The sequence below is a fragment of the Geotrypetes seraphini genome, chromosome 6 (assembly GCF_902459505.1).
Source record: "Geotrypetes seraphini chromosome 6, aGeoSer1.1, whole genome shotgun sequence".
Taxonomy (NCBI): Eukaryota; Metazoa; Chordata; class Amphibia; order Gymnophiona; family Dermophiidae; genus Geotrypetes; species Geotrypetes seraphini.
The window spans coordinates 86,495,464-86,510,743 of record NC_047089.1 but is presented as its reverse complement, the minus strand read 5'-3'; the positions used below and the strand labels follow the sequence as shown (position 1 = coordinate 86,510,743).

Here is a 15,280-nt window from a genome sequence, read left to right as displayed (position 1 = left end):
AAATGTAAATCACTTGTTTATGTGATAAAGCTACTAAGTAGATTTAAAACAAACTTGAGAAAATATTTCTTCAAACATGTAATTAAACTCTGAAATTAATTGCCGGAGAATGTGGTGAAATCAGTTAGCTTTAGCAGTGTTTAAAAAGGTTTGGATAATTTCCTTAAATAGAAGTCCATAGGCCATTATTGAGATGGTTTGGGAAATTCACTGCTTATTCCTAGGATAGGCAAGTTAAAATCTGTTTTACAACTTGGGACCTGGGTTGACCACTGTTGGAAACAAGATACTGGACTTGATGGACCTTCAGTCTGTCCCAGTATGGCAATTCTTATGTCCTAATATACATATATGTGGTACAGGAAATGTTATTAAATGGGACAGTTTTAACAATAACTATTAACCAGCACTTATTGGAAGAGGGTATCTGATGTTAGGTTTGTGCAATGTTATTGTATTATTATGAATTGATATGCTGTATAAAAGATATTTAATGTGAATATAATTTAATAATATTATTAACAATAAATAATATGTTATTGTAATAATCAATAGCTTCTCTTTTGGAATTAGTCAATGAATATGCATAAGATTTATTTGTATGCACTGCCTCCATTGTATGCAAATAGATGTCATGCACATTCATTGGGGAAATCCTGAAAACCCAACTGGATTGTGGCCCCCGTTCCGCACCCCTGATCTAAGGGCTTATTGTAGTTCTTAGAATATCCTTTCACTTGTTTAATTTTACTTTATTTAATGTACGCTGTAATGTTTACACTTCAGATATATTCTCTACCCAGTGTGCCATAATTTTTTTGCAACTTATTGGATATGGTGTTTATATTCATCATACTGTCATGTATGTAACAGTCTGGAACTTTGAAGCTTCCTTCCCACCTACAGTGGAACATTGATCACCGGTTGCTGATCATATGTCTAGAGTATTTTCATCTTTAGATGTCAAAAATGTGATTGTTTCTAGTAGGGAACTGAGTATCGGCATAGTTTAGTGGTTAATAAACCAGGTTACAGCCCAGAGACACCAAGGTCAAATCCCACTTCTCCCACTGTCATGCTTTCTAACACTTTGCAAGTCACTGTACCCTCCATTTCTTCAGATGTGACTTTGATTCCGACTCCATTTGGCAGGAAAATAACTTATTTATCTGATTACTTTTCCAAATCTAAGCTCAAAGTGAGTTAAACTAATTGTCCACTATCTTTGTTCATTATATTTATTTATTAGGCAGTCTTGGACACCTGGGAATAAAATTACCAGTACCACAGAGGAGAAGACAAGGTAAGTACTGAGCTAAAGTATGCATCACTGCATCAAAACAAGCTACTTTTGGTTCCTAAATGTATGGTATTAGAAGGGCCTGCCTGGTGCAAGACCTCTGCAATTTGAGGATATGAATATAATTCAGATGCCTTCATCAGTTCCATGTTTCTGCCCACTCATGTTTTTCTGCTTGAGGCCCTAGATTCCAAAAATCTCCGCGGTACAGATGGTACAGAACAATGGATATGATACATCAATATCTGTAAAACCAAAATCATATCATCAGAAGCTATTCAGTATAATGTAAAGTGTTACTCACAAGCTTTCATTTATTAAATATTGACCAAACATACGACTGACCAAACAAACATTGACCAAACATAAATATTGACCAAACATAAGTATATCATAACATACACTTAAAACAGAGAAACAATCTCCTTAATTCGCAATAATAACACAAGAAGACTTATTTCCAGAATAAAAATGATCTGTTCTCCCATAGATCAGTCACCCCATTTTATCGATTAGTTGATAATCAGATATCCATATTTATGTTCCCCATTCTTCAGAATAAACCGATTTTTTATCAACACCTTGATGTGCTGTTCCCAGGTTATAACAGAAGATAGCAAAAGATATAGTTTAACTGTCTCTACACTCAAAAGATAATTCAATTATTGCTCAACTCTACATAAGATTGTGTATTTCGCTGTCACATCTTCAGGAGCCCAGATGTGACATTTTCATGTTAACATTTCATCAGCTCAAATACGCGGCATGGTTTCCACTGGATGCTACATACCATCCATATCTGGCAAGAATAAGTATTTCATGCTTCTATCTCCCAATTTACTAACATAAGAACTCTTGGATATTTATACTGGATGTTTAATATATACCAGTGGAAAATTAATACTTATATGGCAACAGTGCTTTTGGGAATACATAGTAACATAGTAAAATGATGGCAGATAAAGACCTGAATGGTCCATCCAGTCTGCCCATTAGTTATTCTCATTAAAAATACATGCTTAACTTGTCTATTCTTTGATATTTCTGGGCCACAGTATACAAGATTTCTAGCTATTCTTTCATCAAAGACCTTAACAAAATCATGACAGAATTGAGAGGGGAGGATTAAGATAGGGAGAAGAAAGGTGTGTGTCTCTCAGTTCTAGATCTGCTGTCCTCAAATCCCTGCTCCCCGCTCCCTACTTCCTTATTTCCCTTCCAGCCTCCCTTCCTGGTTCCTTTTTAAACATGCATATTGTAACCCCACTGTGGTCCATGCGGGACACCACAGCGCTCCAACAGGTTACTTAGATGTATTACACCAGCGTGTGACCCGGGATGGAGTCACCCTGCAGGACTGGACTGGACTCAATCAGGAATTCCAAAAATCAAAGTCACACAAACAAGGTGTATGAAAACATAGTTCAGCTTTACTGCTCCAAACATAAAGGTAAGCAGTTCATCAAATGTTAGTAGGCAAAATACCAGCAAAGCAAAATACAAAAGGCAGGGAAAATAAAGCAGTACAAAAATAAAGTCACAATGGCAGCTAAGGATTCAGCTCTCCACAGAGCCAGCACCAGCCTACTCCCAAGCAGGTTGTGCAATCTACCAAAATACAATTCAGTGCACTGGTTCCAGCAATTCACAGTGCTTAAATCTAAATAAAGCCTCTGGCAGATTTAGTTCACTGCCAGGAAAGGAGAGTGTCATAGGTTTTGCAAAGAAATGCCTCAGAAATGGCTTTCAAAAACTCCCACCCAGGGTGACAGCAAAACCTCTCCCCAAAATGACACTCCTAGTTTTACAACAGAAATGAAATAACCAAAACAGTCCAAACAGGCAAACAGTAAAAAAAACAAAACACCACTCACTGTTTGCAGCTGGTAATAAGGTCCATCTGCATGGGCTCAGGAAAGTTGGAATCACTCTCAGCAAAACTTTCTTGGCAATCCATGGGCAGTTCCACATCCAGTACCGGTAGCTCCTCAGCTTGCCCAGCTTCCATTAACTCCATGGGTATAGGCCTATTACTCCTACTTGGCCCAGGGGGTTCCTCAGGGAGGCAAGGCCTGAACCTCCTCCCTAGCCGGCCTCCCTGTCTGTACTCCACTGCTGGCTTTTGTATCTTTGGGACACGCCCTAACCTGGCTGAGTCAGCAGTGCTCAAGGTAGCTCTAGAGCAGGGGTCTCAAAGTCCCTCCTTGAGGGCTGCAATCCAGTCGGGTTTTCAGGATTTCCCCAATGAATATGCATGAGATCTATGTGCATGCACTGCTTTCAATGCATATTCATTAGGGAAATCCTGAAAACCCGAGGAGGGACTTTGACACCCCTGACTTATGGTATGCTCTGCTTTGTTTCAGCCAGCTAGCCCTGCCAGGGGTCACAAAGTCCCTCCTCGAGGGCCGCAATCCAGTCGGGTTTTCAGGATTTCCCCAATGAATATGCATGAGATCTATGTGCATGCACTGCTTTCAATGCATATTCATTAGGGAAATCCTGAAAACCCGAGGAGGGACTTTGACACCCCTGACTTATGGTATGCTCTGCTTTGTTTCAGCCAGCTAGCCCCGCCAGGGGTCTCAAAGTCCCTCCTTGAGGGCCGCAATCCAGTCGGGTTTTCAGGATTTCCTCAATGAATATGCTTTCAATGCATATTCATTGGGGAAATCCTGAAAACCCGACTGGACTGCGGCCCTCAAGGAGGGACTTTGAGATCCCTGCTATAGAGCTCCTCCGGTGGTGCCTTGGGTACAGCTCACCTAACTCCTCATCAGTCAGTTCAGGCTCCCTCTGGTGGTCAATTGAGATATTATCAGTATCAGGAACAGAATGTACATTCCTGATTCCTTTCCTGGATTTCTTTTGGGTCTGGCCTTGGGATCTAACTGGGACCTTGGCGGGGATAACGCCTGGATGGTCACAATATATCCCCACCCCCACCCCCCATATACCTAATTCCTTATAATTTTCCCCTAGTTGAACTGTCTTACTCTCTGGTCACTATTATTCCCTTCTCTCAGACCATCCATTGCCTCCTCCTGTTACCCATCACCCATAGCCCATTTTGCTTCTAGGCGCTTTATGACATACAACGCTGGCTTCAAACTGTCCCCAAAGCACAATGTGGGCATCATAACAGTTAGGGGGTAATTCTATAGCTTTGGTACATCGCTATAGGCCCTACAATGTGGTACACTTAGACCCAGTTCTATAACAGCTTCAGGATGCGTCTATGGTGTTACAGAATAATAGCATAAAGATGTGTTCTTGTGCTGAATGTTAGGCTGGTATAAGTTGGCGCACCTAAATGCGCCATGCAACATGTGCAACAGAGTATAGGTACTCTGTAAGTTGCATAAATCGCTTCCTGATATGCTCATGGCTTTCCCATGTGCCACCCATTTATTCATCTCTTTTCAGTTTCCTGGTATAATAATAATAATAATAATTTTATTTCTTATATACCGCTATACCATAAGTTCAAAGCGGTTTACAAGATACATACAATGAGAGTATTAGATGTTTACAACTAGAGAATTAACAAAATTATCACAGCTTTCCTACTTAAATAAGTTAAATAAATTAATAAATAGTAAAGTGCTCAGACTTCATAACCCATAGTGAGATGATAACATCAAACTGCGGTTATTGTTGGGACCATCACTGCCTTTACTGTCCCTTGCCAACCATCACCAGAATAGTATAACAAACACTTATCTGTAAGCTTTGCTCGGGTTGGAACCTCCTCAATAACCACAGGAACTTTATGTGAATCAGTGTAAAGTCGTGTTGAAAGTGCTTCAGTGCTTAATAACATATCACCATTTAAAATGCGTAGCCCCCCGACTCGTGTTTCGTTTTGCTCTTCATCAGGAGGGGGTCACTACAAACATAAAATCAATGGACTTATTCATTATTATTATTTATTAACATTATCTACCTTATTATTAAACTTCCTTAATTTTACTTACTAGTATAGACATATTTTTAACCATGTAACTATAATTCAACATACCTCATAATCGGCAAAAAATGCCCAGGGTGGACCTACAAGACCGTTATTAATCACTGAAGCACTTTCAACACGACTTTACACTGATTCACATAAAGTTCCTGTGGTTATTGAGGAGGTTCCAACCCGAGCAAAGCTTACAGATAAGTGTTTGTTATACTAGTCTGGTGATGGTTGGCAAGGGACAGTAAAGGCAGTGATGGTCCCAACAATAACCGCAGTTTGATGTTATTATCTCACTATGGGTAATGAGGTTTGAGCACTTTACTATTTATTAATTTATTTAACTTATTTAAGTGGGAAAGCTGTGATAATTTTGTTAATTATTATAGTCTATCCAGCAGAATATTCAGTATCTCCCACTAGATAGTAATACAACTAGAGAATGACATGGTGACATAATTCATCACTTTTCCCGTCCCCGCGGATAACCACGGGAAACAATCCTTCTTACGTGTCTATCTCAACCTCAGTCCTTCTACACCAACATTCTTCAATTCAAGGCTTAAGGGTCTGTGGTTGAGCCCATTCATACTCTTGATTCTTCCCTCTCTCCTTGAATAATAATAATAATAATAACTTTATTTTTCTATACCGCCACAATCTTGCGACTTCTAGGCGGTTTACATTCAAGAGAGCTGGACATTCAGCGAGTTATAATATGCAGATATTTAGAGGAAATACAGAGTACATCAACTTTAAGAATGCGAAAATATAAAGTGTACAGTACGCTAAGACATTTTCGAGAGGACCTGCTAGGAAAAGGTCACGAATTACAAAAATACATCGAAAAATTACAATATACAGTTTAGGAATTTTCAGAGGGGCATATTAGAAGATATGTCCCGGATTGCAAAATACGGTTTGTTTAGGAATTCAGAGGGGGGAGGGGGGGGGTAAAATGGGAACGAGAAAAGAGAGAAGTGTTCGGTGAGGAAATTATTTAGGTGATATATTTGTCGAATAAGGCAGTTTTTATGAGTTTTCTAAAAGCTTTGTAGGTCAGTCTAGCTTTATTAAGGTAGTTGTCTAGCCAGTGTTGTTGTTTGTTTGCTTGATATGCGAAAGTTCTATCCAGAAAAGTCTTGTATTTGCAATTGGTAATGCTTGGGTGTGCAAAAAGATAGCAGTTTCTGGTTTTTCTGTTAGGGCTGTAGAATACGAAGTGAGGTAGCAAGTACGTGGGAGTTAGTCCCCAAATTAGTTTGAAACATATGCAGGAGAACTTGAAAACTATACGTGCCTCTACTGACAGCCAGTGCAGTAATTTGTAGTAGGGGTGACATGGTCGCACTTTTTTTAATGACATCGAGATGGTATCCCGCGGTTATCCACGGGGATGGGAATAGTGATGAATTTTGCCACCATGTCATTCTCTATTTACAACAAGATACATACAATGAGTGTATGAGATGTAAGGGGAAAAGAAAAAGTACTTTCTGGGATACAAATTACAAATGGAAGTGAACCAAGTTGGTTTGAATCAAAGGAAGTATCTAGTCAGAGATTGGGGAGCAGGGGAAAACAATTTGGGTGGAATACCATTACAAATGGGAAGAAGGATGAGTTAATCTAAAATCAAGAGAATTGAGGTTTGGGATGAGGATAGCTGAGGGGGACTGGACAAGAATTGGGATTAGAATTTGTTAAAGAGACGGGTCTTCAGTGATTTTCTGTAGTCGGTGTATGAAGTGGCCTCGAGTATGGGTTTTACGAGCCATGTGTTCAGTTTGGCTGCCTGGAATGATAACATTCTGTCTAGGAACTTCTTGTAAAGACATGATTTCTGGGATGGGTAAAGAGATTTATTCTGCGAGAGCTCTTATTAGAGCTGTTGAGGATGAATTGAGAGGCGAGGTAATATTGGTACATATTTTATGGAATAGCGCCTAGTGTAACTGCCAATTATTTCATAATTAATGGTAGAATTCTATACCTTATGTGCCAAGAGTGTAGCCAACACATTTCTCCTGTCTACACTTCCCTGGGGAATCGTAGATTTTTCTCCTCCCTTACCTCCTATGGTCCAGTTTCTCTCATCCTTCACTCATCCCCCACGGTCTGGCGTCGCTTTCACTTTCCCTCACCTCGCATGTTGCCATTGAGGTTCTCCTGCAGCAGCTCTCAAGGCAGCCTCACCTCCTAACAGCCCCGGAAGCTTTCTCTCTGCACAACTTCCTGTCAGGCGCTGTGGAGAGAAAGCTCCCAGGGTTGGCAAGAGATGAGGCTGCCTTGAGAGCTGACATGGGAGAACTGCAGTGGCAGCAAGTAGGGAGATAGACACTGGAGTGCATAGGTTGTAGGGTGGGGGTGAGGAATGTCAGACAGCATATGCACTGCCACTGGGAAGCCTGAACTAAGAATGGGATGGCCTGGGTTCCCAAGGCCTCTCCCGTGACTATAATAATAACAGTTTATATACCGCAATACCGTTAAGTTCTATGCGGTTTACAGAAGATTAGTGGAGTATAAGTTGAGTTGACGTACAAGATGAGTTAACTTAAGGGATGTGGGAACAATGGGGAGAAAGGGCAAGAGAGGGGAAAGAGGGAAGTGGGTCAGCTGTCTAGGTATTTCAGGAATAGGTGAGTTTTGAGGCGTTTCCTGAATACCTCATAAGTGGTGGGCAATAGGAGTTGTTCTAGGTCTTTACACCATAAAGCAGCCTGATGTGAGAGAAGATGCTCATGGTGTTTTTTTAGTTTGCATCCTCTAACCGGGGGAGAAACGAAGTGCGAGTGGGAGCTTCTCTTGTGTTTGTTGGCTGAGAAGGAGAATAGGTCAGTGACCGTAGAAAACTTTAAAACAGAGGCAGGCGAACTTAAACTTTACACGAGCTTCCATCGGCAACCAGTGTGTAGCTGTTTGAAATATGGCATCACGTGATCAAACTTCTATACCGCTGCTATGTGCATATTTGGTGCTAAACTTTAGGCATCAGTTTAGGCACATTGCTGATACACATGATACTATCTGTTAAGGCCAGTGCTGTTGTAACTAGTGCAACCAGTCTCCCTAGCAACACAACACGCTGTTGCATCACTCACTATCCCTTTCTGGTGCTACGACTCCACAACTCAGTGCCGCAGCCTGCCACTGTGTGCACTACAATCTAAGCCTCCATGCAGGGTCTTATGCAGAGCAAGACACTACGATCACGTAACACGTAGCACCACTGTCACTGCAGCCTTTGCTACCTGATTTATGCCTCTCTCCTGCCTCCAGGTAGCCCTCCGTGGTTCAGTGTCTGACCTCTGCCTATCCATGCCTGTTTCTTGCCTTTCACCCTCACCCACTCTCTGTCCCCTCCTACCTTCCTGCTCCTCACTCTTTGCCCCTTTTTGTCTGCTTTTGCTTTCTCGCCCTGCTGATTTCCTATCTTGATTGTAGTTCTTTTCGTTTCTCCTCTGTACATAAAGAGTAATAAACCATAAACCATATAGTATATGTTCAAAAGGCACAAAAACTGCCAATCAACCCTATGCAATAAAAACCAGCATCTGTCATGCTCCCTCCCATAAAGGGATCCTGATGTCATAAAGTTTCTTGCCAACTAGATTCTGAACCAGTTGCCAAGCAACAAGGTGATCACTGCCAACTAGCAGCTGAAAGCCTTAACTGTGATTCTGTTCAAAGTCTCCCCTGACCACTTAAACCCTGTGAATATTGATCCCTTAGGATTAGGGGTTTATTTATTTATTGCTATTACCTTATCCTTCCCGAGCACTCCTTTTACTCTTTTCAAGTTGCTGAACATTGCTTCCCATCTCAGTTCTGTAATATCATCTTGTAAGGTGAGTAATGTATTTTATTGAATTTTCAATTGAATCTGAAATATATGACCACATGTTCTGGGATATACATGTAAGAGGGTAATAAATTCCACTTAGCAATGCACTGTTGGCAGTAATGGCAGTGGGAGGAGGATATTCTTTTTTTTGAAAATATTTTTATTAAAGGATCAATGCATACGAGAAGATACAAAGTGTGACCAAACGAGAAAAACATCAAGTACAAAATTCAAGGGTTCATGTAAAGAACAGACAAAAATAAACAAATCCCCAACATATCATCTCCCATGCAGATCCAATTTTTGAATGAAACCCTCCCCCCCACCCCTGTGCACCCCTGATCTCTAACCAGCACTAAAAGGAATTCCAATAATCCAAATAGGTCCTAGATTTCCAGCTCGCAACCCCCCGGCGGTGCTGTCTCTCCCAACCAGCCATCAAAGACATATTGGCCCGCCACTGTTGGACTGTTGGCCTCGTGGTGCCAATCCAGTAGCGAAGAATTAGTTTCTTTGTGATTCCTAAGGCCACCAAAAGAAAGCGCCTCCCAGGTTCGCCAACACCCGCCTCCACCAGGGGACTTGTGACACCCAACAGCAACGTCTTGTAAGACCAATCTATAGTCAGCCCTATAACTTTCTCCAACTCCCGAAGCACAAAGATCCACAAGGGCCCTACATATGAGCATTCCAGAAAGTGATGTACCAAGGTGTCCCGATGAGCTGGACAGCGGGGACAGCAGTCATCAGGCCACAACCCCATCTTTCGACCCTTACATCTCGTTAAATAAGATTGGTGTAGAATCTGCAGATGTACTTCCCGCAAACTCACATTAGGGGAGGCAGAGGCACATTCCTGAAAACACAGAACTAATTCATCAGCAGTGACCTGCTCTCCCAAAGCTAAAGTCCAATCCATTGCCATATCATCAAGAAACCTACTAGACCGTCTTTCCCTCCCCACTTTATACCACTCCGAGAGCGTATTAAATTCAGATGGGGCGGACAAAAACTGATGATCCAAGGAAGTGAAAGTGGGCAAGCTGTTCTCCGGTGATCGGAGCGCCAAACAATAACTACGCAGCTGCAGGTATGCAAACATAGACCCTGCAGTCCAACCCCAGCGGTCTCGACATGCCAGAAAAGAGGGAACCGAACCCGTCCCAACCTCAACAACCTGTTCCACAAAACGGCACCCAGACGTCCGAACTGAGGCAAAAAAAGCATGTAACGATCCAGCAGGAAACTTAGGGTTTCCCACCAGTTCCGTAAAAGGCGAGGGACCCACCGCGCCCCCCAATGAAGACTGCCACCAGCACCAGGCCATTCGCAAGGGTCGAAGCATAGAAGGGCAGGGTCCCGCCCCATGCCACAGGAGGTTAAAAACTGACACCGGAGATGACAAAAGGTGCCAGAATCCAACCGGGGCAAACCTGTCAACTCCCGTATATAATTCATGCACCCATCTCAACAAAGCAGCAGCATTATAAAGACGCAAATCGGGCAAGTTCACACCTCCGTGTTCGCGCCCCCTAATCAGTTTGTTACAGCCAATTTTCACCCGGCGAGAGCGCCATATAAAGGACGAAACGATCCCCCTATAGGCCTGCACATCTTTCTGTTTGATCCAAAGGGGCACCATTTGTAGTGGATACAGGAGCTTCGGCAAGAGGACCATTTTAATAAGGGCAACGCGCCCCAAGAGCGAGAGGGGAAATTCCATCCACCTCTTACACAAAGCTCGAACTGCATCTAATTTATCAAGTACGTTCTTCCGATAAACCACCCCCGGATCTGCATGCAGATATATTCCCAGATATTTGAGCGTACCCTTAGACCATTGCAGCGGAAAGGAAGGATCGTGCCACAGAGCGCACGGAGGGTGGACCGCCAAGGCCTCCGACTTATCAAAGTTAATTCGCAACCCAGAAAAGGCACCAAATCTCTGTATAAGGTCTATTAATCGAGGAACCCCATCTGCAGCGTCCCCCAGAAAGATGAGCATATCATCCGCAAACAAATTAATTTTAAATTCCTGGGAACCCAAACGAATACCATGCATATCAGGGCTCTGACGAAGCTTAGCCGCAAGAGGCTCTAGAGCCAAGACAAAGAGCATCGGGGAGAGGGGACAGCCCTGGCGCGTCCCCCTCTCGAGTTCAAAAGAAGAGGTAAGCTCCCCGTTAATCAGGATCTGGGCCGTAGGATGAGCGTATAATGATCGAATCCCAATCAGAAAGCTTCCCATAATGCCGAACTGAGGAAGAACCCAAAAAAGATAGTCCCATAACACTTTATCGAACGCTTTTGCCGCATCTAGACTAACTATAAGAGCGTTCTTCTGTCCCGGGTGTTGCCCAACTAGTCCAGGATTCTGAAGCACCGAAAGCGCTCTCAGCACGTTAGCAGAGGAATAACGGCCCGGCACAAAACCTGCCTGGTCCGAATGAACCAAGCTGGGCAAAACCCGACCCAGGTGTGCCGCCATAATAGCAGCAAACAACTTGATATCTTGATTGAGCAGAGAGATAGGTCTATAGGAACCCAGCTGATCTTCTGCCCACCCCTGTTTCGGTAGAACCACAATATTAGCGTGAGTTAGTCTATGCGGAGGCAGGTCACCTCTACTAAGAGCCCCACATAGGGCTTGAAATGGGCCCACCACTCGTGCCCCCAACAACTTATAATATTCAGAGCCCAGTCCGTCAGGCCCAGGGGCTTTAGCCAATTTTAAGGCCCGAATAGCTTGTTGGATTTTCAACCCTCGCACCGGGGCATTTAACACCTCCCGCTGCTCATGGTCCAAGGACGGAAGCTGCAGGTCTTGAAAGAAAGCCGTCCTCTGTACTGTGTCACAAGTCCCCTTATCATAGAGAGCCCTATAGTAATTAACAAAACTCTGCTGTATCCAAGTTTGGGCAGTTATTTCTCTACCATCAGGCGCCCGAATTCTTGATATAATGCGCTTCGGAGCCCTTGAGGTAACCAATGATGCAAGCAGTTTTCCCGCTTTGTTTCCCCATCGATGTAGGCGGTATTTATACATTCTAATGTCTCTAAGGGCTCTGTCAGCCAATAAGTCATTAATTTGCCTACGTAGGCCAAAATATTGAGATCGAGCTGTCGTGGCACCCGGAGCATGTAAACTCCCACGTAGCGCGGCCAAACGTTGTGTCAAGTCCAACAGTGTCTTATCTTGGGCTCTGCGCTTGCGGGTAGTATACTCAATAATTTTACCACGCAAGACCGCCTTGCTTGCCTCCCAAAACACCACCTCTGATACATCAGAAGCAGGGTTTTCGTTCACAAAGAAATCCCATTGTTGTTCCAAGAAATCCTTAAACTCAGCATCTTCATATAACGTGGGATTCATACGCCAACTAGTGGTCAACCCCTGGGACCCCGACTTATCAATGAGCTCCAACCAAACCAAATGGTGATCTGACAAAACACCGTCTTCAATCACCACTCGTGGAATACCCGCCAGCAAAGAAGGAGCCACTAGCAGATAGTCCAAGCGACTGTGAACATCATGTACATGAGAGTGAAAAGTGAAGTCAGATTCAGTAGGATGCAGCGTGCGCCACACATCAATCAGACCCAGTTGGTGCATCACAAAGTTCACCCCTTTATGTTCACCTCCTTTCAATCGAGGCTTAGGTGGCCTGCAATCAACAAGTGGGTCTGCAGTAATGTTAAAATCCCCACCTAATACCAATTGGTATTCAGAAAAAGGCATCAGAGCCGCTACTAGTACAGAAAAAAAATCTATGAGAATATACATTAGGTGCATAAAGAGAACAAAACACATATTTTTTCCCCAGGAACACACCTGCCCAGATCACAAATCGCCCCTCAGGGTCCTGTATCACTTTGTGCATAGTACAGGGATGTTTTTTATGGAGGAGGAGAGCAACACCTCGCTGTCTGGAGTTATATGAAGCAAAAGCTACTTCCCCTACCCAATCCCTCTTCAATTTAACATGTTCTGACACGCTGAGGTGAGTCTCCTGAAGCATTAAAACATCCACGTTTAATTTCTTACAGTATTGAAATAATTTGCTGCGCTTCACTGGGGAGTGCAAGCCATCAATGTTGAAGCTGGCAATCTTAACAGAACTCACAAGAACAGTTGGTAAGAAGTAAGTCCCCCCTAAGACAACAGGCCTGTGGGGCAGCTGCGCCGGTCTCCCAGCCAAACCAGCCCGCCACCCACTGAATTATCATTACAGTACTGATCAGAGACCCCAGGTGCATCCCACCCCCCATCTTATCCCACCAAACCCCCCCTCCCACCTTAATCCCATCTTCTCTTATCCCCTCAATGCTACCCCCAGGTCCCCCACACATCTCAACCATTCTCACACCAACCAATCCCCACACACACAACCAAAACCCCAGCACTACCTCCATCCCACTCTCTCCCTCCTCACACGAACACTCTCGTCCCCCCATCCACCACCCAGCCCCCCAACCGAAAACTAATGGAAGAACCCCCACAAAACTTCAAAGGGCTTAAACGCCCAGGTATATGTATAACACTTCAAAACATTGTAAAGAGAGCTGCATAAATAACAAAACTGCCAAATCTCTCAAACAAGCACTCATCAGAAATCTCAAACCAAGTGTCCAGAAGCCAGAAGTCCTTGCAGTGCAGGTCTCAGTCTCCCAATGGAAGTCGAGGCATCTCGTCTGCTGATAGCTCAAGGAGACTGTCAGGGATCACGCCACGCAAGCATATCGCACTGGCGTAGGCCAAACATACGACCCCAGCAGCACCAGGCAGAAAAGGATCAACACCACACTGATGGATGCCCAAAGCAACGTGATAGAAGAAGAACCACCAGCAATCTCACGGCTGGCGCCCAGCAGCCCTCCTAAGGTGCCGGCAGCTTCTCAAGGAACTTTTTCAGTTCATCCGCCGTGCTCAGGGTGAAAGTCCGATTTTCATGAGTTAGTCTCACCTTAGCAGGGTAAAGAAATGCAAATCTTATTCCCCTCGTGACCAACTGCGAGCAATACGGCGTAACGGCCCTGTGCTGCTCCGCAACTTTGGTGGAGAAATCTTGAAATAGCATAAGCTTAGCCCCTTCATAGGACAGAGATCTGGTTTTCTTGAACAGGTCCAACAGGCGCGCTTTGATTGCATAATTATGGAATCTGGCCAGTACCGGCCTCGGGCGGCCCGGTCCGTCTCCATCTCAACGTTGACCAACACGATGGACCCGCTCTACCACCACAGGGCCAGCTTGCTCCGCCAGGCCAAGCTCCTTCGGCAGCCATCTTTCCACCACGTGGAGAAGATCAGAATCTTTCACCGACTCCGGGAGCCCTATCAAACGGAGGTTCTTTCTGCGTGCCCTATTCTCCTGGTCCTCCACCCTCTCGAGCAGTTGGCATACTCGGGTCTCCAAGGAATCTAGCCTGCCATCCGCGACCGCCACTCTGTCTTCTTGTGCTGAAACACGTTCTTCCACCTGGTGTATTTGCGCTGCATGCCCCGCCATCACATCTTTAATCTCATCCATGGAAGCATGCAGCTTAGCCAGCTTGTCATCTAATAGTTGGGATAAGTGCCGCATAGATACCTGGAGCACTTCATCCGAAGTGCGTTCCACCGGCGCCTCCGTTTGAGTCCCGGCCATTTTGAAAGTCGGCACCACGTTGCTTCTTGGGGCCTTCGGGGTTCGAGTCGGCATCCCCCGCGCCGCCACCGTGAGCCACGCGTCGGGCGTTCCGTGACCAGCAGGAGCGAACCCGGAAGTGCGGGAGCCGCGAAAAACAAGAAATTACCGGAGGCGGCAGGCGTTAGGGGAGCCGGATGGTGTAGGGAGGACGGAGCTCCGCGTTCAGGCGTCCGCTCAGGTGCCGGCCATCACATGACCCCGAGGAGGATATTCTAATGGAAATTTCCAAAAGGAAAATCTCTAGCACAGGGGTAGGGAACTCCGGTCCTCGAGAGCCGTATTCCACTCGGGTTTTCAGGATTTCCCCAATGAATATGCATTGAAAGCAGTTCATGCACATAGATCTCATGCATATTCATTGGGGAAATCCTGAAAACCCGACTGGAATACAGCTCTCGAGGACCGGAGTTCCCTACCCCTGCTCTAGCACCACTTGTAAGGGAAGGGACTGAGCCCTTCCTTTCTTTAGGAGTACCAGGACTCCA

At 44.5% G+C, this 15,280-nt stretch overlaps 1 protein-coding gene across 6 annotated transcripts in view; it reads left to right on the top strand.

Annotated features, from left to right (window-relative positions):
• The window catches only part of SCEL (sciellin), a 314,001-nt gene that overhangs the window by 92,321 nt on the left and 206,400 nt on the right, over window positions 1–15,280 (top strand). For all 6 annotated transcript variants that reach the window (XM_033948694.1, XM_033948696.1, XM_033948691.1 and 3 more), the window contains exon 9: window positions 1,250–1,303. In XM_033948694.1, coding sequence (XP_033804585.1) covers window positions 1,250–1,303 — 54 coding nt within the window. The remainder of the gene's footprint in view (window positions 1–1,249; window positions 1,304–15,280) is intronic.